The sequence below is a fragment of the Zonotrichia albicollis genome, chromosome 2, assembly GCF_047830755.1.
Source record: "Zonotrichia albicollis isolate bZonAlb1 chromosome 2, bZonAlb1.hap1, whole genome shotgun sequence".
Lineage (NCBI taxonomy): Eukaryota > Metazoa > Chordata > Aves > Passeriformes > Passerellidae > Zonotrichia > Zonotrichia albicollis.
This window is the reverse complement of record NC_133820.1, coordinates 67751583-67777697: the sequence shown is the minus strand read 5'-3', so window position 1 is coordinate 67777697 and position 26115 is coordinate 67751583. Positions and strand designations below refer to the sequence as shown.

The window sequence follows — 26115 nt, the reverse complement described above, 5'->3', positions numbered from 1 at the left end:
AATTGATTGAAATGGCAAATTATATCACCTGGAAGAAATGGATGTGTAGCAGATTCAGGACAGGGATTCCCAGCCTGCAGTTTATTAGCTGTTTGTGCCCTTTGAAACCAGTAAAGGGATTTTCAAATGAAAGCTGTCCTTGACAGAAAGAAGACTGAGCCTAAGGAGGCCAAAGCTGTCACAAAACACAATCCAGAGGCAAAGGTAGTTGAACTCTCCCAATCCCTGCTGCTTCCCTGGCCCTTCAAATGCTGTAAGGCAGCAAGAAGCCATGCAGAGAAATTGCAGGCTGCCTGTGAAGGCGGTGTAAGCCTCTGTATCAGCAGAAAATGTTACACTGCCAAATTAGCTGGGGGCTCAGTTGCACTGGGCTTGATTTGTACACCTGGAGCTAACTTCACTCTGCACTTTGGAGAAAGTTGGTTCACATGCTACAGTATTTCTCATTTTCGAAGCCTCAAAAGCATTGGCAAAGTTTTACAGTTATGCGGTGGGAGGTATTTTACCAGATTCATCCAGATCCATGATGGGCTTTTTTTTCTGCATGAAAAGTACTGAATAAATCTAAGTTGTTAGTGACTGGGGAGTGCAGAGACTGCCTGAAGGCAGCGAACAGATGTGTAGGCTGAGTGAGAAATGATAAGAGAAAACTCAGCTTAGAGTGCTTGGGCTTCATCAGACTTCACATTACTTAGACCATTAACAGAGGAATAGAGAGAAATAAGAAATGAGAAATGTTATATATAAGGACTTAACATTCATGCCTGTAATTCTTTTATGTTACCCTTCAAAGAGGGGATGATGCACTGTTGGCCTCTTGCAGAGCAATGCCTTTGTTAGGCCCATTTGGGACTCAAAGGTACTTTACATGTATTTTTCAGTATAGGCTCTATTTACAATTCTATAGATTCCAGTTCCATTCAAAATTCTACTTTTCTCCAGCAAGGGAAAATCCTTTGGCTTTTTACACCTGTTCTCAATAATAAAGCACCTCTGTGCTTTAAAAGAAATGGAATAATTTTCAGGGTTTAATGAGCTTTTGCCTTCAACAGCTACAAATAATCTAATTATCTAACCACTGTGCACACTGGATGATTTAAGAATTAAAGACACAATTAGAATCTGTTACAGTAATTAGAATCTATTTTAAACCAATTGCCTGTGGCATTACATGGTCTAGTGAAACATAGGCTTCTGGCTAAAAGCTCTTCTTCCACTAAATGCAAAAACAAATGTTACCACAATTTACTTTTTTTAAACTGATAAAATCAAGATTTCAGAAGTGAAGTAAACTAAACTATTTGTGCTTTTATTCTGCTGTTTTTTAAATGCTTCATATGTCACTGAAGCCAATGGAAGGAAGATCACTGATTGCCTTTGGTTAAAATTGACAGAATATATTTGTGTATTTAGTGAATAAAAGGAAAATTACAAATTTAGGGAATGAAAGTGTAATTAGTTGGGTACACTAGAAGTTATAATCTAGGTGAGTTGGGTTTAGGCCCAACAAATCAGCTAGAAGTATTTGCAGGAGTCAGTGAGCAGGTGGATAAGGGTAATCCATCTGATGTAACGTTCCTGGATTTCCAGAAATCCCTGACAGTACTTTTTATCAAAGGCTGTTAGTGAAATTAAATCCTAGTGGCAATAGAAGAAAGATCCTCTTGTAGAAAAAGAATGGGTTGAAAGACAAGGGGTAGGATTAAATGGTTTGTTTCCATATTGAGGGTGGTAGAAGGCAGCATCTGACAGCCCTGTACGTTCATCAGTGCTGTTCAGTTCAGCCTGAGCTGTTTGCATGGTCACTGGAACTGGTTAAATGAGCTGCCAACACACAACTCTCTGCTGCTTCCCCCTTCTTCCTCTGCTAAAATGAACCACTGTACTGGGGAACATAACAACTTTCAGTTCTTTCTCTTGCTTTTTACCCTCCATCTCATACTTCACAAAAGTTCACAGGTCACCAGCTGAACTGCAAACTGTAGGAACACAGGGAATTCAAAGGGTGTCTGTTTGAGGCTGGAGGGCAAAACCTTGGATCTGAATCTGTAAGTGAGATGGTAGGCACACCAGGTGCTGTGGAGGGTGTGCTGTGCCCAACACCAGCTCTGCCTGTGCCAGATATCATAGAATGGTTTGGGTTGGAAAGAACCTTCAAGGTAATCTCATTCCAACTCCCCTGCCACAGCTAGGGACACCTTCCAGGTTGCTTGGAGCCAATCTGTCCTTGAGGACTTCCAGGAATGGAGCATCCACAGCTTCTCTGGGCAATCTGTGCCAGTGTCTCACCATCCTGACCTCACTCATCCCAGTGAGAGTTCTTAGCCATAGCTGTGTGAAAATGCAGAGAGTTAAATCATTTATAGCCCTGTCACTCTAAGTAGCACTGAGAGCCTGGAGACTGGTAAATGATACATGGAGCACCTCTTTGTTCAGAAAGCATTTCCTGTTACTAAGTGATATAGAAAACACCTTCAGAAATCCATTTCCTACATATTCCCAGCTGGAAGGTGGCAGATCAGGAGGATAAGGGATGATGACTGACTGACAGGTTGCATGGGTGATCTGGGATCTGTCAAGATTCCTTACAATACTGGCATTTTTGTTTATTCTGGTAATACAGAAATATGGCACAGTGCAAACTTAGTCCAGCCTGGCTCATCACTTTCCTATAGCTTCTTCCTATGTGTTTGCTTTCTTATCTATCCTCTGGAGCATAACCCATTTGCCATAGCTTGTTGCCAGGTTGGAAACTAACCAGTCTTCCTTCAGCTGGTCTCCCAATGCCCCTTGCTTCCATGAGGCTAGAAACCAGCTGAGCATCACTTCATTCATGCCCACCTAAGTGTTCTTGCCTACATCAACTTGTACCTATTTAACCTTCTCACTGTTTTGGCGACATGAAATGTGTGAATGAGATGGAGTTATTCCTATTTTCCTGACATCCACTGTTCCTTTACACATGTCCTTATCCAGCGGCAGTAAAGCAGGACTCTGTCCTCTTCACTCACGCCACACTTGAGTGGTTCCCAATAAGTTGGAGCTGTATTTTTCAGAGTTCTATAAATAGGAACCACATTGCTATCACTTGCCATGATAATAACAAGTAACATCTGTGACTCATCTCATCACTGTTAGAAGATAGTTTCTCCAGAGAGCAGAAAAGGTGTTTTTACAATGGATATGTTACTAGTTTTTACTGAAAAAAAGATGTAACTTTTGAAACAAAATATCAAGCTATCAAATAAATAAACCCTCCTGCCACAGGACATAAACCATATTCTAACTAGTAGGGCTAAAATAACACATTTTTTTCCAGATTTCTTTTAATAGTGAGCTGATTCAAATACTCTGTCAGTAAGCCCCTGTCTGAGAAAAGATGCTGAGCAGAGTGGACCACTGGTTTGCCCCTGGAATGGTCATTCTGATCATTCTGTGAATTTGTGTTTAAACAGGACAGTAATTTCACACATACTAAGCACAAGGCACCACACACAAGTGCAGACAAACATAGTATGCACAGTTTTAACAGATGCTTGACTTATTTATGCTATATAGAGAGAAATGCACTGAAAATACTTGCACTTAGCATTTTCAAAAACTGGAAAAACTGGACAGAGTAGGTAATATACTAGATTAAAAAAATGTGACTGTAGAAGAGAAAAGATATGTTTCATTTAATCTAAATGAAGACATTTACATCTGAGTTGCTATAGGCTTCCTTCATAGTTGAGAACTAGGTATGTTTAGGGTGGAGTTCACCCGGTCTGTGCTAGATATCTACATCTGATCAGGTGAATGCACCCCAGAGCCAGATGCTGTTGAACCTCATCAGGTTGTGTAGAATGCAGAGCTGTCCTCCTGTTGAGTGAAGACTCCCGTGATTTCTTGTTGTGCAGCAGAAGAGACAGTATTTTAAATCTTAACAATCATAGACTGCTTTGTCTCAGACTGTGAGCCAGGATCAAGAGGGAGGTCAGGAGACAATTTAGAGTGCCAGGCTGGCAGCATGTTAAGCATCATATCCTTTCCCTCCTCTGGGAAGAGTGGTAAGGGATCACTGTTACCACTTGCAATAATTTGCATTAGCTAGGGAAGGAGCTAATTTCCTTTGATTGCTGACAGCTCACATCTCTTCCAGGGCACAAGAGTGATTTTTTTCTGCCTCTAATACTAGTGAGATGCCAATGCTCAAGGGTCTACAAGTACTGAAAGGGAACATTAGAGCATTTGAGAACCTCCACCCCAGCTGTGTGAGGAAATTCCTGATGGCATCAGACACCAAACTGTCCCAACTCCCATGTCATAAGACTGCCCTGGAAATGCTGCCATCAGGGGAATAAAAGATCAGTGTTCCCCTGCCTAGTTTTGAGGCTCTGGGTTTTGCCAGTGCAAAAAGAGATTTGTGTACTAGGCCATTTAGAATACCTATTTTGGACTGTAACTCTGAACTGTCCTCTGGACAGACTACTCTCACTGCACACAATACCTGTTGTCTCCTAAATAGGATGCATAAATTCCCCACCATACACACAAGAAAGGCAGAGAAGATCTGCCCATGAGAAAAAGCTCTAAGCAAATTACCCAAATAAGAAATTGAGACAACTGACTTACATATAACAGGGAAATACTTTTTTTCAGTTGATATATTTTTTTCTCTTCAGATGTTTAGGTAATGATGATTCATCAGTATGGGAAATCAACACATCTTTAAAATAAACTTGAATGTGGCCATGCTATCATTGATGTATATTCTTTCAGTGCTGCTCAGTTCTCCTCCATTTCCCACTGTTGCTGATTTCCATTGCATAATTACTACATTACAGCACTTCACAGAAGTGAAAAGCAAAATACTGCAGGCAGAGAATAAAGTTTTAGACTGCAGTATATACATCAAATCCTCTCAAAAGCTGGAAACCTGCAATTACACGCTGAAATGTTGCCTCACTTACCAACTGATATGGTCCAAACAGCAATGATTTTGGCAAAAGCCTTGGTTCTGGAGTTGAAGCGGCTGTGGTGGATGGGGTTCCGGATGGCAATGTAGCGATCCAGCGAGATGGCGCAGAGGTGCATGATGGATGCTGTGGAGAACAGCACATCCAGGTAGATCCAAATGGCACACAGCTTCCTGGGCAGAGGCCATTCGTATCCTGCACAAGAGAAAGCTGGCATCAGCGAAAGATGTGGATATGTCCCTTGTTGTGACACGTGCCTTGGTGCATATATCCTTCCAGGAGGATAGTAGTAAGTACTACTACTTAGTACTTAACTACTATCCTAAGTAGTAAGTGATACATTTAGAAGCTGCCTGACACTGTTTTAAGAAAATATTTTTATTTGTTTGCAGCCTTCTAACTGTAGCTTTTGAGGTTAACTCTGCTTCTTTCCCAGGCTACAGGCAGCATATGTGTTTTCTTTTTAATTCTATTTGCATAATTCTAGTGCTTGGTGCTATGATTAAACATTTTTGGCAGCAAATCTATGAAAAGAGAAGCAATTTTGTCATTGTAAATCTGCAAGTTTTCAATTTTGCTTTAGGACTTTCTATCCACGTAATTACTGCATTTTCAACACCTGCTGATATGCAAAGCTGCCTTAATTCTAAAAGTAAAACTTTGGATTTAATGGAAGCTAAGGAAGAAAAATTATTTATTGCATACCAGTGATATTTATCTCACCTGTCTTTAGGCTTCTACCACATACCTAAATAAGGATATTCCCTCTGTCAATGAATATTGATAGGCTCCTCCAGGGAAAGCAAGCCAAAGCAGATGCATTAGTGTTTACCAATATCCAACCTACAGCTTCTTTGCTGCTAATTAAGCCCTTACTTTTTCCCTGTTTTTTCCACTATCTATGAAGATTAATTGATTACTTTCCTTTCTCAAAGCTGTTGGGAGATGGCTATCATGGCTTGCCGAGTTTTGTGTTTAATTTTTTGTCTTCCAGTCTAAGAAAAGCCTAGTACTTTATCTTTTTCTTACAGATCATGCTTTTAAAACTTTTTTCCTTTTTGTTTTTCTGCCCTGGAATGCATTAATTTATCTGTATAAATATGCATCTTGTATATCATTCAGTGACTAAAAGAGGACTCTTACTCTTGCAAAGGGGTCCTGACTGCTAAGTGAAATACAAGACTTCTTCATGGATCTTGAAGGGAGTGTCTTTACTTACACAACCTGGAATGGTAAGTGTCTTTTTAATGAAAATATTATTCTAGTGAAGGACATTTAGCTAATGATACATTTTGACAGCCAGATCTTGTTCAGCATTTTTGAAGGCTGGACAAATTTCACCATTGCTTCTTTACCTTTGCACTTATCCTCGCTGAATGTTGTTTGTTGGTTTCTCTTCAGGGGTCCAGATTCTTGTTGATGATTCTCATCCTGTCCCTCTGAGTGCCTGTAACCTCTCCCAGCTTGGTGCTTTTGGAAAGCTGTGTAAGCTCTTACTCCACACACTATACATGTTGTTCAGAGCAGTACTGAGCAGACCCAGGCTAAGCAGAGCCCTGCAGGACCCCCATTCAAAATCTCCTCTATTCCTGCAGGGAACCACTAATAGCTCTCCTTGGAGCAAATTTTGCAGTTGTCTTGTAGTGATTTAATTCAGAGGATATTTACCCAAGCTGCCCATAATACTGTGGCATGGGAAAAAGCCAAAGCCTACAATACTTACATATTGTGAGAATATGTAAGTATTCTGGGGACTGCCTGTCTTCCTTTGGAGATACAGTACAAGATTTGTAGCAGCAGGAATGGAAGGAGAGGTGGAGGAGGAAGATCTGTGCCTAATTACATTTAGTCTCAGTGAGTACTGAGGAGACCTATTTCTTGCTGTTCTTGGGTTGCTGTAATACAAGCTGACCCTGACAAGCCATACAGCAGTTATGGATGTATTTTATCATGTTTTCTGCTCTTTTGTTGGGAAGTCTGGTCCCTGGAGTGTGTTATGTGATGGCTGGCTTTCAGGGGCATGACTTCCCAGTAGCATCTTTCTGTCAGGCCAGGGCAGTTTACACAGGGAAAACCATTAAAGTATTTTTACGCTTGACAACATACATCTTCCCTTGCTTCAGTGACCTTTGGGAACACATTTGTCATATCCTTCTAGACTTCTCATCTTTGCAGGACACCAGGATGGGGCAGGAATAAAACAGCATCAGTATATAAGGGGAGAAAACTCTGGGTGCAATAAGGTGCCCCCTTAATAAGGGTGTAGATAACATCTTCCAGGAAGTTTTCTGCTCTGCAGTCATGCCCACCTTGGCAGGACTTACTGGGTGCTGCCTTTTCCAGCAGTCTGGGGTTGCTGGGTGGATGGAGAACCCTGCCCAGCCCAAAGGGTGAGACTGGAACAGGCACATGTCTGGCATGGCTGGGCACCCAAAGCAGAATTGCTCACAAGAAAATCATCTCTGGACAAAGCAATTACCATACCCCTTCAAGGGGCTGCAGGAGGAGTGGTGGGGCACTCTTCTTCCTCAGGCTTGGGGGTGTATGCAGAGGCCTCCAGTTTGAGCTCAAGACTGTCAGTATAGGTGATGTGGCTGAAGTTGACCAGCTGTGGCCAAGAAAATGCTCCTGTGGAAGGGAAGGTTTCCCTCCTTGCCAGCACTGATCATCCTGGAGGTTGATGGTGCACGGCACCACGATGGTTCTCCTGGTACCAGATGCATTTTCACCCCAAGTTATGCAGCTTCCATCCCTGGTCTAGCAGGGAAGAAGCAGCAGAGAGGCGGCAAAGCCAGCGCAGCCCCTCCCCGGTGCCCCGGCCGTCTCCGGCAGGGCGGCCCAGCCTCCCCCGGCGAGGGGCTCCGGCTTCCCAGCGTGCGGGAGCGGCGTCCAGCCCCGGCCCCGGATCCCTCCCCAGACACGGTCCGGCGCCTCCTCCCTCGGCAGCGGAGCCCGGCCAGCAGGAGTCCCTGTTGCTTGTCTCAGGGAATCGCGCAGGACTCTAATCTCACCCATCGGACAATTCCTGCTTCACGCTGCTTCTCCCGCCAAAGATAATGGCACACTAATACGGTAAATCACGGCGTTGCACCATGACTGATGCCAAATGCGGTTTGCAAATGCTACTGGGGGCGATCTGTGTAGAGATACTGAAAATGGAAAATAAACTTCCAACTTTCTGGATTAAATCTCCATTAAGAGCAGGCTCATGTTTGGACCTTAAGCCCAAAAGTAGTGAAGTAATAGAAATCTTTCCAAACCATCTACTTTCCTCCTGACAATGTGTAGCTTCTCTTTGAACTGCAGCAATTCAGTAGCATTGGAAGGCTCATTTCTGAAGTTTAAGGACAGTAACAGCCTGACAAAATTGGTGCTGAACACATAGGGTGCTGCTTGTTCTGGCATGAGCTGTACTGCAAATGATTTTGGTGAAAATGAGAAGAAAGATCTGCTATTAATCACCTGCAAGGGCATGAACTGTGAGTCACTATTAACTTAAGTAACTTCTCTTAAGAAATAATAGTTTTGCATTTATAAATGTTACTAAACAGGCAGAAAGCCCATCCATTTCTTAACTCCTGCAATATTTATTCCAGCATTTGCTAGTAAGTAGATGTCTAAGCAGGGTATTGGTGATAAGAAAATAATTTACATTTGTATTATTAACTAATTAAGGAGGCTGACTACTTTGAATCTAAAAGCAGTCATCAGTGTTTCAGTGCATATTTGCAGAGGAAAGTAACTGGCAGGACCCTACATTGTCATTGGGAATATGAAAATTATGAGCCAGGGAAAAAACCTGAAAGCCATAGAAAGAGTAAAGCACCTTCATATACACTTTGAGACAATTCATCTGACAACTGAGTAATAAGCTGATGTTATGGACTGTGTTTAAAATGCCTGCAGCTGGAAATACAAAATAGGAAAAGATTCAAGTACTTCACCTCTTCCACCCATTAACCATTTCAATTTATATGGAGTGATAACAATTTTCTGTGGTAAGAGAATGAAATCATAATGAGAACAAGATGTTATTGCATGCAATGTTTAAGGCTTATCAATACATGCAGTAGTTACACAGCTAATACTCACCATACAGTATGGTTAACATGGACACAGGCATGACAAGGAAACCCAGCAGCATATCAGCTATTGCAAGTGACATTAGAAAATAGTTAGTGGCATTCTGTAGTTTTTTCTCCAGTGAAACAGCCATGATGACAAGAATGTTTCCAGCAATGGTTAAAACAATCACTATCACTGTCAGCAAAGCCGGCCAGTTTTTCTGTGAAGGGCAGCACGGTGGGCTCATGTTACTTTCACATGAAAGATTGGTTAGGTTGTCAGTGTTCACAGTCAAGTTGCAGAGATGTGATATATTAATTTCTCCAGCTCCATAAACATTTCTGTAGAATCTTCTCTCATGGTTTATTTGTATGAAGGAGTTTGCAGTTGGGTTCACAGAGGTCTCTCCATCACAAAGAATATCCATTGCTAAGTCCAAAACCACAGAGATAAATTGTGAAAAACAGGAAATTATCACCCTTTGTCACCATTGGGCATTATATTCCTCAGCTTTCCATGCCAGAAGTTGAGAGTGCACAATCTTTTGTCGACTGTATTTTTGCCACTGGTGCGATGCAGAAAAACATACCAGAATTACTCCAAAAGCTGAAATGTTTTGTTTTCAGTTCTAGAGGAAGTCCAGTGTTAGCATATGTTGAAAATCCAGCTGAAAAGTAAAACCGGGCTGTAGGATACAGAATGTGGACTTGAGGCTTCAGAGAGCAAAAATGTTGGAGAAATAAAAGACATAAAACTTTTGCAACCACTAGGACTCCCCTCTGGAGCTACATCTCATTGCTATTGGTAACTGCTATCACACAATTTTAAACACAGCAGTATTAAAATATCTTGCTCTATTAAACGGCAAAGCTCTTGCTTCTCTATTAAGAAAGTTGATTAATGATTCCATCCAGCATCTTTTTCTTGAAATAATTAAATATGCTCTTATTTATAGTGCATCTTCCATAATATGGCTGATAGTCTCTGTTTTCTGTTGTATTTCAGAACCATTTTCAGCCTCATATCAGAGACTACACATTCTGTTCCATGCTGATTTTTGTAGCTAATTGTACCTTTTGGCCCAGCATGGCTTCAGAATGGAAATTAAACAACTAGATACTGTTATAAAAGAATACAATTTAAGGAAGACTTACATTGCACTTCAGAGCCCACTTTCAAACCGCAAACAGATGCACTTTGCACTCTGGTTTATAATATTCTTCGCTGTGTTTAGCCAGTTCTGTGTCTTTTTTCTTCAGCCTCCTCCACAATGGTGGTATTTCAAATAGTTTTTTGACTTCTAAACTGCACACTTGAGTGAAGCCAGTTCCTGTGCTGCGAGGCTTGCTCTTTTCTTCTGAGAGATAGGCTGCTCACTGGCTCTTTCCTTGTGCATTTCCCCGCCCCAGGGCAAGCTATATTTAAAGTAATAATAATATCAGAGCCCTTCTTGAAGTGACACAAAGGAAAGCGCGCACACACGCTCCCGAGAAAGCAGCCTGCATGGAGGAATTACTGATTGCAACAGGAATGGAATTTCTCCCTTGCTGCCTTGTTCGGATCGTCAGACCTCCCACTCTCTGGATGTCAGAAACTGCAAGGTAGCAACAGCAGATGAGGGCAGGGGAGGGCAGAGCAGAGAGGGTCTTTTTGGTAAGCCAGCAGCTTTTTCAGTGCTTGTTTTAGAGGTTCTCTGCTAGGGGGCTTTTTCAGCACACGCTTTCAATTTGCAGCGGGTGGCTCACAAACAGCTGCATGCAATTACAGGGATTTACAGGATGCGGGCTTGAGAGAGACAAAATCTAAGGCTTGCAATGGTAGATACTAGTGAAATATGTAAGTGAGAAGTTTTTTCCCTAAAGAGGGGAAATTCCACCAGCCTTAAAAGGCAGGCATAATATTCAGTCCCCTTCAGTTTTAACTCCAGGTCTGTGCTGACATATGAATCAAATTGGTAATAGATATTTATAAAAAACTGGAGTCACTCTGATGTCATACTCTTTTGTCAGGACATAGATGTAACTGCTAACTCCAGCAGCCTGTCCCAAGCAGGCATCCCAAATGAAGCAGTTCTGTAAAGCAAAGTGTGTAGAGCAAAGGGGAAACAAAACAGCCTGATATTGCTTCTGCCTTTTACTTCTGCTGCCTGGACATACATGAAGAAATAGCCAACTCTTCCATTTTCAACCTAAAAAAAAAACATCTCCCAGACTTTCTGAGACTTAGTGTTGTCAAAAATTTTTCTGAGTGGGTCTGCTGCTCACCTGCACATCCCAAAATATACTGCAGGCTTCCCTCATGCTTTGGGAAATGGCTTTAAAATGGCAGGCTCAGGCAGTTCACAGTGAGAGCTCAGAGAGGTGCCAGTGTCACTGGGCACCCGTGGGCCCTGGCAGATCCTTGGGAGCAGCAGGCTGCTCCCATAGCTCAGCTCTGTGTGCAGCACTGTTAACCCTGCTGCAGATCCTAGGGAGTTTCAGATACATGTAGCCTTACTAGACATGTGCTGATCCCTTCATGGACCCAAAACCATACCAAAGTGAGTCTCAGGGCACACACTGAAGCCCATTCAGATCAGTGGGGCACAGTTACAGAAAGCCTTTCACAGTAAAGTTTTTTGGAGCCATTTTTGCCCACAGGTGAACCCAGCAAGACTGAGCAGATGAAGCAGTAGCTTCCACTAATGCCCATGTGGGACTTGGAAATGTGTCATGGCAGTGCTAAAGTTTCCCAGTCCCACAGTGAGGCCAGAAGACTATCAGACCACACAAACTGGTGAAAAAAAAAAGGTGGTAATGCTGAGTTTAGCAAGAAATGTTTTGGCCTTGGCAGTCTAACCCAGAAGCCAGACAAGGAACTTTTCTCTCTCCTTTCATACAATAACCAAATGGGTTAGTGTGTTCACCAAGTGAATTTGGCATCCACGATCCAGAGGGTTTTGTGCCCATCCCCACAAATGTGAGAGTGCATATCTGATGCAGAGGGTGGGCTCTGCTTCTGCTGAATGCAGCCACTGTGTGGAACAGGGCACAGGACCCCTTGGCTAGGGCTGCACACCACCTTTGTGAGGAGCCCAGGTGTCCTGCTGCTTTCTTAGAAGGCTGGCTCTGGGCTCTGACAGCTACAGTGTAGCAGTCATGGGTGTGTTATGGGTGCCACTCCTAAGAAAGAGTAGCAATATGCTTGTTGATACAACCCAGTGGTTTTGCCAAGCTTCATGGTAAATGTGAGAAGGGTTTAATAAATCTGATGACAAGGTGCACTTGATTATTTACGGCATAAAGGACAGGGTCAGACAAAACAGGCAGGGAGAGAGACTCTCCTGTTGAGTCATGAGGCTCAGAAAAGACCTCCTTTTGTGTTCTAAAGTGTTCTAAACTCCTTCTTAGAAGGGCGTTTATGTGTACCTAATTCCAAATTTAGACTTAGTACACAGTTTATATCTGAAGGATTATATGTGCAAAATCAATCTTTTGTGTCAGTTAGCTAAGATTTCAGAGTTTAGCATGCTATTATTCATTTACTGAGAATCTCTTGAGTCAAGGGATCTCACAACTCTGAGGAGTAACCTTGAGAGCTACTGCTCAAAGCAAAGGCCCTGGCAAATAGTCCACTGCTCTGCAGGAGAGATCAATGAGCCCTGGCTGTTCACTGTTTATGAAGTAAGATAATTGACTTCTTGTCATATTTGCATACCTGCTACAGAATTTAATTTCTTCCAAACTTGGCCTGAGTTGGAGCTTGACAAACAGTATGGTTGGGGGTGTGCAATGACTCATTTAAAACTGCAGCTCTACTCAGGATATCAAGAACTACAGCTCTACTCAGAATATAAAAGTGAAGTACAAGCCAGCTGAATCTTGCATTTCCTAAGACCTTTGCATCTACAGTTGTAAGCTCTCCATTTAAGGACTGCACTGTTCACTTTGGTGTAGCTGTAGACACAGGAGTATCTACCACAAGGTCTGAGTACCTTCTGGAAACTTAGCTTTCCTGACAGAAAGCAGTTTGGCATATGTGAAACTGAGGCACAGGCATATTAAATTTTCTTTTAGGTTTGCACAGGAAGTATTGATAAATCAGAAACCAGTTTTGTGCAGGTTGACATATCAGAAACAAATTTGTGATCTTATGTCTTCTAGTGTGTTGGCTGTGCAACTGATCATGAGTTTATCGTATTATTTATCTCAGGATTTTTATTTTATTTTGACTGCAAAAGTTACTCATCTCACCTTCTCCCAAGAAGCTGAAAATTGCTTTCCTTCCATATAGTATCACTGCAGATATCAAGCAAAAGAGTGTCCAATCTTCATTTGCAGAGCCCAACAAAAAGAGGGTACCAGGGCTCTCATCCATCTGCAAAACCAAGCGGGAGCCCTACCTTGAGAATTCAGTGTGGAGCAACTCCTAGGTGATCAGTCATGACAAAACCAGCCTTGATCACTGCTTTTCCTCAAGGTGGAAAGCTCTGGGAAGGTGTAGATGCCACGTTCTTCCACTTTAAACCAAGGAGCTTGCAGGTGGAGAGCAGCAGAGCCCTGGATGCTGCGACCTGCAGTCCCAGGCAGCGTGTCTGCGCTAAGAGCAGGCAGCTGCGCTCTGCCCCAGCCCATGGAAATTAAGTGAAATCTTAGCTTAAAATGGCAATAATGTGGTTGTGGTAGACAGAAAGCAGTCTCTAGAAACACAGCTGGCATGGGAACAGACTGCATATTGCTTTTTAATTTCTGGAAGGTACCAACGTAACAAATTCATGACAGCCCCTCCCCTGTTCCCTAGCTCTGCTTGGAAATTTTTTGTAGGACATTATTTTGTTCTCTTCAGCAGGGATTTTATGCTTGGCATGGTGCACATAAACACTTCCTAGAAATGCTGCTTTTCAACAATTTTCATCTGAAAGTGGAGAAGTTAAAAATCTAGTTTACATAATTCAAATTTGGTGTTCTCAGGATTGTTTCAGGTGTAAAAATCCCCAATTTCTGAGCTTGCCATTGCTCCCTGGCATTCTGAATAGATTTTGTAATCAGTAAATGTAGGAGTAACTGAGGATGCTAATCAATCACTCTGATATCTATAAGTAGTGAAATGTGAATAATTTGTGTTGCTGTTGAGACTATTACAGTTTGGTGTCTCTGTTTGCATTTATCAGAGGCTGTTGGATGTGAATCAGAGGCTAGTTATTACAAACCAGGACTAATAACTAAAAACCCTCCTCTCTTTTTGATGCAATTAAGTTCATTCTGGACCTCTCAGCCTTCTAGACCCATGCCATCATAGTGAGGTGAGAACAGCTTGACATGAGCCTTCTGAAAATCATGCTGGAACTGCATGCCTCATCTCAACCTTGCTGTTCACAGGTGATGGTCCTGAGCAAGCTGGTCCAGAGCACTGTGTCCTGGTGACTGTAAACCTGAGGTGAGTAACTGGCATGGTGTTGTAGGAGTCTTTGCTGTGAAACAGGATGTCTCTAATAATTTGCTCTGAGTTGCTTTTGAATGACAATGGAGTATTAGAATTTGAGGCTGAAGGGAAAGCTGGAATAACTCAGTCTAACTACAATTACCAAATAAAAAGAAAATATACATATGTATATATATATATATATATATATATATATATATATATATATATAACTCAAGCTCTCTAAATTTTTTGTCTATCCCACACACTAATTCTAGTTTCAATCTCTGTTCAATCCCAAGTGAAGCTGAATTCATAGCTTGCTTTTAAAAACCTGATTGTGTCATTCATCCATGTGTTTTGGAAAGATGTGCCATATTCCTGAAGATTCGTAGGGTGTCATCCTTTCCAACCACATTATTAGTTCAGGATCTACAAGTTCCTGTGCATACTTACAGTGCCAAGGGGAAGTCAAATGTGAAAGAGAATGCAGAGCACCTTAAGACACATCTTTTATCTGCCTAAACCCATGTACTGGGGTTAGATTTGTAACCCTGTACCTTCAACCCCTTTAGGTTGTGTCATTCCAGTGGAGCTCAATAGAATTACAGTGGCCTAAAACTGATGGAATGATTAGTTGGCTGGAAATTAGAGTCAGAATTATTTATTTTTCTCATGTGCTATTTTACCTATTTAAAAATTTCTCTCCCTGTATCAAAATTTCTTAGTGGGAGGAAAAGTTATGAAGGATTTTGATTTGGAAGCATCCAAATATATTGCTTCAGTTTTGTTGTTCTAAATATGATATTTTAATATTGTTGTATTAATAATATTTTCTTATGAGCCAGCTAACCAGCTGTGATGCAAATTGTCTTATTCCCAGATTCTCCTGGGCAATTTATATACACCATGACAGCATACCCAGAGGCAGTTTCAAGTTGAACTGAGTTGAAATAATATATTCTTGTTCAGCTAAAAAATAAACTGAGATATTTGGGTTGGGTCAAACCCATGTATTGAAGAAAATACTTTGTTTTTTTTGTTTTTTTTTTTTTTTTTTCCCAGAGGAACCCTGAATGCTTCAGGCAAAAGTGATTTGATTTTTCCTTGAATAAAAAGTTGATTTTGTGGAAACTCGATTTCCCAACAGAGGCTGAACTGTTGGGGAATGTCCCTAAACTTTTGTGCTGAAGCAATGAAAGGCCTCTGATGCTTTAAGGAGGAACTCTGCCTTATTTGAAAATCTATGCTTTATTTTAGTGAAACCTGAAGGGAAAGGTTCTTCTCCATATCTTGCTCTCAGCTGTAAAAATTAACTATTTATATACCTGACAACAACCCTTCATACCACAAGAGGCATCTGCAGGCATTTGATTTACGAAAACTTGTTCGGCTTTGAATATTTTCATTTCAGTTCTGCTAGCTGATAGGTTGGCTTGCAATGAGACAATATTATGTTGTATTATGGTCAGCTGAGTTACAATTTGGCTGGTTTTTCTGTAGCTAAAATTTTACTGCATCCTGACACACATCACTGCAAAGTCCACTATATAAAGCTCCATATTCCATGCATTAATACCTAAACCTCTTCCACTATCTTTTTCCTCAGTTCAAACTTCCAAGCAGTAGTGAGCCTTTTCCACTTGATTTGCTTCTGCTTATTGCTTAAAGATGCACTTTCTGCCCACAATTAACACTGGTCATCATCCAAAGCCTGTCTCCTGCCAGCTGTTACCCAGTGAAATAGCAGCTTTTTAATGGGGTGACCAGAACCTATACACCATATTGCAAAGGTGGCTTTGTGGGAACTTTCTGCCACGACAGCATCATCTCTGGGGAACCTTACAGCTAAAAAGTATTTTATCAGGTGACAGACACTGCAGAAGAAGGTGGGGGCACTTCATCCTTTCTTTCTTTCCTTCACCTCTTCATGAAGCCTCCATCACTTTGATGATCAGTACAAAGGAAAGGGAAAAGAAAAGGAAGACAAAAACAATTTCTGTTTTTTGTGTGTGTTCCAGTCTGTGATTTGGCCATATTTCTCTCTCTGGGGTACTTTTTTACTCTGATTTCTTTAGTAGCCTGTAAACAGAAACGCAAGAGTAAAAGGAATCCATAACGACTTTCCTACATTTATGCTTGGACATTGATGGATGGAGAAGCGTTTAAGAGAAAAAGAATCAATTGTGAATCCAAAGATGTGGGTCATCTCTTCTGGATTTGCAGCACTGCCTGGCTGCAGGGCTTAATTCAAATATATTTGTACTTTCTAGAAGCTCATGGGTTCACCAGTGTATGACAGACAGAACCACAGAGCTGTGAAATAGGTGAGCACCACAACAGTGATGAGTAAAATATTTTTACTTTCCATATATTTGGTAGAATCAAACAGCTGCAGCCCTGAAGTTTTACATGTATAAAAATATATATACATAAATAAATGTAGCTGCTATATTACATCTGACAAGTGACTGCTGTTATGTTTTTCCTCTGTTATTCCTTGGATAGCACATTTTTCCAAGTTATTAAGTTACAGTGTGTAATTTGTAAACATCAAAATGGAAAACATTATGCGGTGCACGAATTAGCATGAATGTCTGTTATTGAATATGTGCTCTATTTCTAGAAATATGTAATTATTCCTCAATGGCAAACTTAAAATTTTAGCTATCAGGTTCTGCTTAGTTATATTTAACTGATTAGAAAAGCTTTGATGGATGGAAGCAAGAGTTCTGCAAAAGACATTCCCCAGAAGGTCTAATTTTGTGTGAAATAAGAAAAATTGTTTTCTTGATGCGTAATAGTCCAGCATAAAATCAAGGTTGTCTGGGCAATGTGGACTGGCAAGGAGGTGCAAAGAAGTAACACAGACACACTGCCTGCTGAAACCCTTAAATGTCAGTCATGATATTGTGACTTTGGCTTGCCAGGAGTATTGGTTGGCATTACCTGCTGGGATCCAGTTTACCTGTTCAAGGCAGATGTGCACCTTAATTGTAGGTGCATGGAGGAATAGATCTTTCCATGGAAAGGTGATTGATTGCTGCCTCTGATGCTGTGGCACTGAATTTAGGGCCAGTCTTTCAGCGAGCTGCTGAGCTGGATCCCACCCTCTACTCATTTCATGTAAGGTGGCAATTCACTTGTCCAGCTGTTGATTGTATCTTCCTAGGAGTGTCTGGTTCCTAAAACAGTGGAAATCATGACAGATCCACGAAATGCAGTACAAAAATTATGTTACCTCCAGATATGTGAATTGTCTTTTACTTCAAGACACTCTCTGAACTAGTTGACTCAAACAGCTGTGCTGATATTTTTCTGTCTTTCTCACAGAATTGTTTTGCTATAATTTAAAGTGTTATGGGGGAAATGCAGCGTCTTTTTCATTTAGTGATGGAGCTACTTCCAACCTTCTTTTTCAGATACAGCAAGTGAACAGGTACTCTCTTCAGAGCCTGCAGAATTCTGCTGTGAAGGTCCCAGAGAGAGCACAAAGCCCAACAGCTTGATTTGCAAAAGGAGCTGTAATTATTTATCTAGTTTAATAGACACTGCTTTATCTGTGTTCCAGTTCCTAAATATCACTGGAATCCAAATGTTTTTTATTTAGCACAATTAAGGCAATCAAAAGTATTTATTTAAAGCACTTAATCACTTCAAGAAACAAGTGAAAGACTACTAAAATAGAGAATAATTTTCCAGTGAAGTTTGATATCTCTGTAAACATTTTAGATGTAATTTTCTTCTGACTCATTTTTGAGTCCTCTGAGGATCCAAATATCAAGTTTACTCTCAATTTCCACCTGGGAAGCAAGTACTGTGAATTGGGCTACAAGTGAAGAACTGATTGCTTTATGTAATTTAATTTATACCATTCTAACATATGTCAGAACACCACTGTATTGTGGAGTGCAATAAAAGGCTGACATGTCTTTTAAGAAAATCCACACTCACTGGGCTTCTCCAGATTTTACATATCCATATTGTGCAAACATGAGCTACATCTGAGTATTACAGACATGCAGGGCAGGCACAAGAATCCCTGAGGGCACCTCTGATCTGAATGTTAAATTAGCTTTATTGAAGTATGTCTTTTAAATGAACTGAGCCTGATGTCTTTCTTGTACTGGAATATGCCATCTTAATGATGCTTCCTTGAGAGCTGCTGATGAGAGAAAGGAATGAGGGAACAGTCATTACCATTAGAACAAGAAAGTGCTGAATGGTGAGTTATCCCCTCTCTTCCAACCACAAGTTTTTATAGAGTCTATTAATACCTTGTAGGGCACTGCAGCTTTCTGTGGTACATGCAGGGTCGCTGAGCTAATGCACACCCATAAATCCCAAATAGCTGCTGCTCTGCCCTGGTCATCTGTGAGAAAGTCCTAAGAGATGTGCTGGCACAACCCAGAGCAACCCAGAACATTAGTTCTACTCTGGGCACAGAGTAGAACTAATGTGGATCAGAATACTTTTACTTCCCAAAACATGCATATTCCTCATGAGGATGGCTGCTAGAACATTGTGTAGCCCTGGCAGCTACCCCTTGTGAGATACCACCAAGGAAAGACTTCATCAAGGTTGCCAGTTCCATGGGTGCAAGGGCAGGGAGGATGCAGGAGCACCCTTGGGCTGGCCACAGGAAGGGTGGGAGGCAGCCTGGAAAGTCCAGACAGCGATTCCTGGGACATGTGGGCAGTGACTAACTGTGACAGAGCTCTCACATGGTGAGAGAGTCATGGGCATTTCAAAAAAGGAAGGCATTTCAAAGTGCATGTATGAAAGTAGGTGTTCAGTCTGATAAGGTGAAGAGATACCAGGAGCAAGGACTGCTGCATAGTGGCAGGACCTGCAAAACAGAAAGCGAAGGGTGTATAGTAAGCTAGAGAAGCATTTGGTGTTTGAGGCGTGAAGGAAAGAAAGGAGAGAGGAGGAAGATGTGATCTGATGTGCAGGTTCATGAGTCAGGTATCAGGCATGCAGAGTCAGACGAGTCTTTGACAAAAACTCCCTTGTAAGCCCAGGAATGACCCTTTCCCACATCCATGGTTTGAAGTTTGTTACTTGAAGTGCAAAAATTTGCAAAAAACAAAATTCCAAAAGAATCTTCATGTTTCATGTTTTCTTTAAAATTTTGGTGTGTTTTTGGCTTTCATACACTATCAAGTACTAATTTTAATGGCCATTTTTTCTTCAGTATTTCTTAGACTGTTTTGTTTCCATGTGTTTGTCAAGCATGTTGTAGAACAAAAACTGCTCCAAGTAACTTGGACCCATGTTTGTGCTAAGAGAAGGAGAGCTTGCCAAAGGACCATAGTGTCCTTTAAACCACTGGTCAATCAAGGTAGATGGAAAATCTCCTGTTTTCACTCTAACATGTTTCCAGGAGGAAAACAGCTTATCTTTGCCAGGTCCAGAATCTGGTCATTAGTGATCTTACTGCCATTTCCCAAGGCACTGTTTCAGTGTACTCTCCTGACTGAGACTGACTTTTAATACCTGGAACAATTGAAATCCCATAACAGTCTAAGCAACAACAGTGAAGAACCTGCTTTTATAAAGGAAGGCTTGGAGTGGACATGAGTGCACAGTAGAAACTGTGTGGGTAAGAAGTCATAACTAGTTGCACTGGTTATAATGAGGAGCAAATTGAGAACAGGGATTTGTGCTCTTTGAGTTGAAGAGGCTCCGGGTGCCAATGGAAGTCTCATCACGGACTGCTTGGCAGAGGTTGGAGCCTGTATGTTTATATGTGTCTGGTTTTATTATAGGGAGTTTTGGGACTGCACAGTCCAAGGGAGAAAAGGCAGTGGGAAAAATGTATCTCCTTTCCTGGTTGCCTCATAGAGTTATTATGAACACAGCTCACTTCTTAGCAACATACTGTTTACTGAAGTCAGAAGTTGTGTGAAGGGCATTTGGGGAGTGAAAATGACCGAAGTGCCTAAAGCGTGTTGACTTTGAAGAGACACTTTCGCTGTAAGGAGAACGCTTCTGCCATTTGTGCCTTATAGCTTGTGCCCAAGAAGCCCACCATGAGGGGAACAGAAATGAAAATGTTTTGTGGTGTTGGAAAATTTCAAGGCAATGAGACATACCTGGCACTTAGTCGATAGAATCAGTACATCACAAGACAGCTGAATTGCTTCCTTGATGTTCTTTGTGTAGTGTTTAATTTAATGCATGGCATTAAAATGCAAGATTCAAGCCAAAAATTTGTCTCTGAAAATAAATCGGGCATCCACCCAAATGCTTGACCAGGAGACAAGCCTGGCATTGTGGCCCTGTCTAATGGCTGAAACCCCTGGGCCCTGCCAGCCTGGCTAGTGTGAATCCTGAGTCAAGAGCTGCTCAGGGAATACCTTTTTCCTGTAAATATGTGCTTAAATATCAGGCTGCTGAAATGGTGCATCCGGCTTGAGTTATCCTGTGCTAGTGATACGTGAGCAAAGAAAATGGCAGGATCCAAGATAAATAAAGGAAGACTTTGTAACAGCAAGAACTTCTTTTCCCTCACAGTGAATTCACTGATCATTCATTAATGTTCCCACTAATGTGAAGAACTGAGCTTCCACAAAAAGTAATGGAGAACTGAGCTCTCACGAAATGTAATCTGGAAAACGTGGGGCAGATGTTCTTGTGCCAAAAATGCATTAACTATCTCAGTGAATCTGAAAAGACGTGATCCAGATCCTGTTTTATGGGCTGCACTCTTCAAAGTGCTTCCTGGCATGGGGTTAACCTTACTTACTGGGACCACTAGTAGGTGGTTCTCCAAAATAAGTAAGTCAGTGCTACCGACCTCACTGCCCAGACTGGAAATTTTCAGAGCTCCAGAAAAACACAAACATGAAGGTGAAGAATGGTGAACCTCCTGCCTGCAACTGTCTAGGACAGGAGTCCTAATTTTCCCATCCTCCTGCTGCTCTTTAGATGTTTAGATATGTTGTTCCAAGTTCCCATAACATCCGTGTGTGCTGGCAAGGGAGATCTGTGAGCTCTGTGCTGTCCAAACTAAATACCAAATTAGCACCTGAAGTCTGCTTTCTGAATGTCCCCCCACCCAGTTTCTGGGGTGAGCTATTGATCTGGGTTCACAAATGCTGTGTAGCTCCTGACTTTTACAAAACAAGCACTCAGTGCTTGCACACTGTGTCTCTGTCTCACACATGCGCCCTGCTAAAGAACAGGAATGAACCATTAGAGTCACAATCTGAAAATTGGAAACATGCCAGTGTGTGTCATCAGCTGGAGAAAAATCCCATCATTACACTGCTACTGCAGCGTCCTCTTTATTTGTGCCTCCAACTCAAATGCATTAAATTTAATTACACAGTACTACAACTCCAAGACAGACTTAATATTTTTGGATAAGAAAACTTCAAAAAAACCCACTCCTTCATTAATAATTGAAGTGGCATTTGTGCTGGCAACAGAGGAAAGTGAAGTGATTCCAGGCTGTGGGACATGGAGCAGAGGGGCAGCAACAGAACCGTAGAATGGTTTATGTTGGAAGGGGCCTTAAAGATTGTCCGCTGACAACCATGGGCAGGTGCATCTTCCACTAAACCAGGTTGCTCATAGCCTCATCCATCCTGACCTTGAACACCACCTGGGATGGGGCATCCACAATTTCCCTGGGCAACCTCTTCCAGTGCCACATCACACTCACAGGAAAGAATTTCTTTCTAATATCTAATCTAAAGCCAGTCTCCTTCAGTTTCAAGCCTTTTCCTTTTGTCCTATTGCTACATATCCTTGTAAAATGTCTTCCTGTAGCCCCCTTAAGGTGTTGGAAGGTGCTATAAGGTCTCCTCTCCAGGCTGAATAACCCCAACTCTGTCTTGGGAGTACAATGGGAAGCAGTTTTAGTAAATACATACAAATAGTGAATTTGTAATAATTTAATCCAGAACATGGAGTGAACAGATGCAAAAACCCCATTAGGTCAGCTACTGTGTGCCCCTGGCTGTATAGAACTGAGACAAGAAATGTGCTTCTGTTGGATTAGTTCTCCACACTCCAAGCAATGGGATGCCTGCTTCTAAAAATATCTTCCTTTGTAAAGAGGTTTTGTTTTTTCCCCTTGACAGTGGGCAGTTTAAATTCACCTTGTGATTTCATCCACTGTTACTAATTACATCCTTTCTCCTGGAGGAGGTAACTCCCCTTGGTTTGCAGACCCTTCAAATATTGATAGGAAAATAGTTGTCCCTTTTCTTTTGCAGATGTGTTTAAGCCCAGTTGTATTCAGAGTTAGCCTTTCCAATCTTCCCTCCTGCAGCCTCCGCATCCTTCTCGTTGCTCTGCTTTTACAGTTTCTCACTGGGCATACGTCTTAGCATTTCAGCTTTGGTGGTAATACAGCAGCCAGGACAGGTTTGCCAAACCCTTGCATATGGAATGGAAGACAATTAATACTATTGTTCTTCCATTTTACAGTAGGAGCTAGACAATTTGCTTTTGCTTGGGCTCTTTTCCCACCACCTTCTGAGCTGGAACAGATTGTCCCCTCCAGTGTAATTTCAGCCATATTCAGTCCTTTAAATTGTGTTTGGATTTTTTCCATTAAAAACAGGGGAGGAAAAAAAAAGAGGAAGTAAATGAGAAGCTTTTGCCCTTCCCTTTTATGAGCTATTTCATTTCATCATTAATTCTATCTGTGTTAAAAAGACTTGGGAAAAATAAAGCATGAGAGGAGGTTGTAAATGTGAAGGGGATAAAGCAAGAGAAATGCAGTGGAGGACAGGGGATCAGTGGGAAATAGGTACTTTTGAGGGTGGTGAAGAAGGTGTAGGAACGATTGCATGGGAAGGCTGAACTGGGGAGGCCAAGTAGGCAGTCAGTAGCAGGAAGTGGCATCTAAGGGACAGTAGCACATCAGTGACAGCTAAGGGCCAGTGGGGGGAAAACGTGCATCTGTACCACTGTCAACTGACTTGATCACCTGCTGGGTGTGAAGGGTGAGAAAAGCAATCCTTGTGGTACAGCAGAGAACATGAAAAGCTGGATTTGTAACTTGAAAGACAGTTAATGATGTGGAAAATCCTTCTGTACTGAGAGGATGGCTTGATATGGGAAGATGTGGCATGGTAAGATGGAACAGAATGAACATTAGGAGGGAAAGGTCTTCCACCAGCATGTGCTTGGCATAACTTGACACGGCAGTGTTACACTCTTACTCCTCAGAAGGTAATAGGCAAGAAGCATCAAGAAACCTAATGGGGTATGCAAACAACCCACTAGGAACAGACTAGAGTGCAAACATAATGATTGTTTTGCTCTGTTTCTGAGCAGTTTTTACACATTTTGTAAATTGCTTTATTACTCATAGGACTTAGCCATATTTCTTTTATTTTTTCTTTAAATGTGCAGTCTAGACTTTCCTGCTGGAAACAGTTTCCAGCAAACAAGTATTTAAGGGTTAAGTAAACTTGACCCTTCCTATTTTAATTCTTTGGCACTGCCACACCCATAAGCATCCAGGACAAAAAATGAATACAGTGTTCCAAAGCACAGTGGTGGGGTTTCCCAAACGCATTTGAGGTCGGAAGTCCCTTGATTATTTGATAGCCTGCATTCATTAGTCACAGTGGTGTCGTCATGCCCTGTTCCAGCTGCGTGTGCTTGGCAGGGTTTTGGACACTGCAAGCAACCCTATTTTCCATGGTATATGGACAAGCATTTGCATAAGTGTTAACTGCATGACTGCTTGAGCACAGCAGCAAGGGCAGTTCCTTTGTGTGAAGCAATTCAAGCTGCTGAAGCAGCAACTATCCCCCTTCCTGCTCTGGGCAGAAAAATATTTGTAGGTGCTTACCTTGTGCTACACATAAAAATAAATGAGCAAAACAAAGTAGGACTGCTCCCAAGTGTAATTCTGACAGCTTGTTTATGTTCCAGAACCTCAAGAAATGTTGAATTGTTCTTGACTCCTGGAAAAATAAAAAAGAAGAACCTGTGCTTGAGCAGACTTACAGGGCAGATTATGCCCATGGGGTGCCTGGCCTGTGGAATGTTATCTCTATTTGTTACACCTGCTGATTTCAGCCCTATCAGTATGTTTTATGGGTTACTGAATGTGTTTTCATTGCAGACGTCTGTACATTTGGCTATCCTAGCTTTGACTCCTTTGTTCACTCACTGTGCTGCTTTTCTGAGTGCATGTATTCCCTGCCACAGAAGCGCCTTGAGAAATTGCTTTCAAAAACTGATCTGAAATTGCAAGGAGTCCCATGTCTCTGCTTCTCAGATTTATTTACGAAATCTCGTACTGGATCTGGTGCTATATTTTACACCCACACTGGAACAGCTTAATAGTTTAAGCTTTGTACTAAATAAAATTTTTAAAATCCTCTTTTGGTTTGAAAAGCAAGTCTCTTTTCTCACTTAAGATGAATAAATCTTCTGTCTGCAGCAGCAACTGGTATAGGTACAGAGCTCTCATAATAAAACAGAATGCTTGCTTAAAGGGAAGTTTATCACTTTAGATGGTCTGCTAAAGGATTTAGAATTCCCAGTCTCTTTTGCTCTAGCTAGTCTGGTCTGAAGGATGGCAGAAGAGCACACAGAAGCCAGGCTAGGAAAAGGCAATGCCTCCAGCTGTGACCTGCTTTGGCTACAGCACTGTTGGAGAGAGAGAAACCACCTCATCCTCTCCTCACAGTGTTGTTGGCCAAGCAGTGACCCACCATGGAAGCCACGTAGGGGTGGCAGTGCTGCTGTTGAAGAAATAAGGAGGACAAGAGGCATTGAGAAACAGCAGTGATAAAGCATTAAACACACCCTGAGAGAGGACAGGTGGATGATATCTGAGGAGGACTTACTGTGAGTGGAGGGGGGCTGACTACCTTATCATTCCTGAATATTTGATGCAAATATACAGCGAGAGTTGGTTGTGGGGTTTTTTGTTGTTTGGCTTTTTTTTTGGTTTTTGTTTGTTTGTTTGTTTGTTTGTTTTGGGGTTTTTGGGGGTTTTTTTTAATTATTATTTTTTGAGTAAATCCAGCATAGAGTAGTTGGGAATGAAAGTTCTAGATAGCACTTTCATCTGTTTAAGAGGCTGATCCCCTCTTAGTGAAAGTGGTCTCTTAGTGAAAATGAAAGCAGGTTGGAATCATACATGGATTAGAGGGATGGTAGTGTATTTTCACCCAGGTTTGGTTGGAGTGTCCTGTTTGGTTTTCATTCCCACCTGATGAAGCTCTGTGGATCAAAGATGGGGTCTGCCTGTGCAAACATACACAATTTAGTATTATTGTACAATGGATGCAGAATATACCAGGTCTCAAACAAACCCCAACAAGTGCAGGGGTTTAATTCAACAGGAAAGATTCAATTTATTGGTTTATTAGTAAAGGTATACAAGAAGGGACAATAGAAACATGAGGTATTTGTAGAACTCTGCAGAATAAATGAAAATATCAAGGAAAAGGATTGACTAAAAACAGGTTGAAGCAAAGAGACAATTTTCTTTCATCATCTTATCTCCTTCCCTTCCTGGAGAAATCTACCTCAGAGAACTTTGTTAATAAGGATTTTTGAAAACAGGCAGATGACAGCAAGCATTTTGCATTAAATTAGATTCAATGTCTGGAGAGGTTTTTTTCTAATTTCTAATCTGATGGTATAGAAGATGACAACAAAACCAATGAAACCTGTTGCTGTATTTTCTACTTATACAGCAACATGG

The 26115-nt window shown here is 41.6% G+C and overlaps 1 protein-coding gene and 1 long non-coding RNA gene across 3 annotated transcripts in view; one reads left to right on the top strand and one right to left on the bottom strand.

Annotated features, from left to right (window-relative positions):
* The window catches only part of HTR2A (5-hydroxytryptamine receptor 2A), a 28192-nt gene extending 17432 nt beyond the window's left edge, over window positions 1-10760 (bottom strand). The window contains exons 1-3 of one of the 2 annotated variants that reach the window (XM_026790655.2): window positions 10178-10760; window positions 9051-9708; window positions 4953-5153 (exon numbers count right to left, since the gene is read on the bottom strand). In XM_026790655.2, coding sequence (XP_026646456.2) covers window positions 4953-5153; window positions 9051-9450 — 601 coding nt within the window. In that variant the 5' untranslated portion in view covers window positions 9451-9708; window positions 10178-10760. Of the gene's footprint in view, window positions 1-4952; window positions 5154-9050 lie in introns of both variants that reach the window. The other variant, XM_005482375.4, reaches the window with a different exon arrangement.
* Window positions 10384-24772, top strand: LOC102065331 (uncharacterized). Its single transcript, XR_003379144.2, has 3 exons — window positions 10384-10624; window positions 14381-14438; window positions 17846-24772. It is a non-coding gene; the product is annotated as an uncharacterized LOC102065331 (long non-coding RNA).
* The last annotated feature ends 1343 nt before the right edge of the window (window positions 24773-26115 follow it).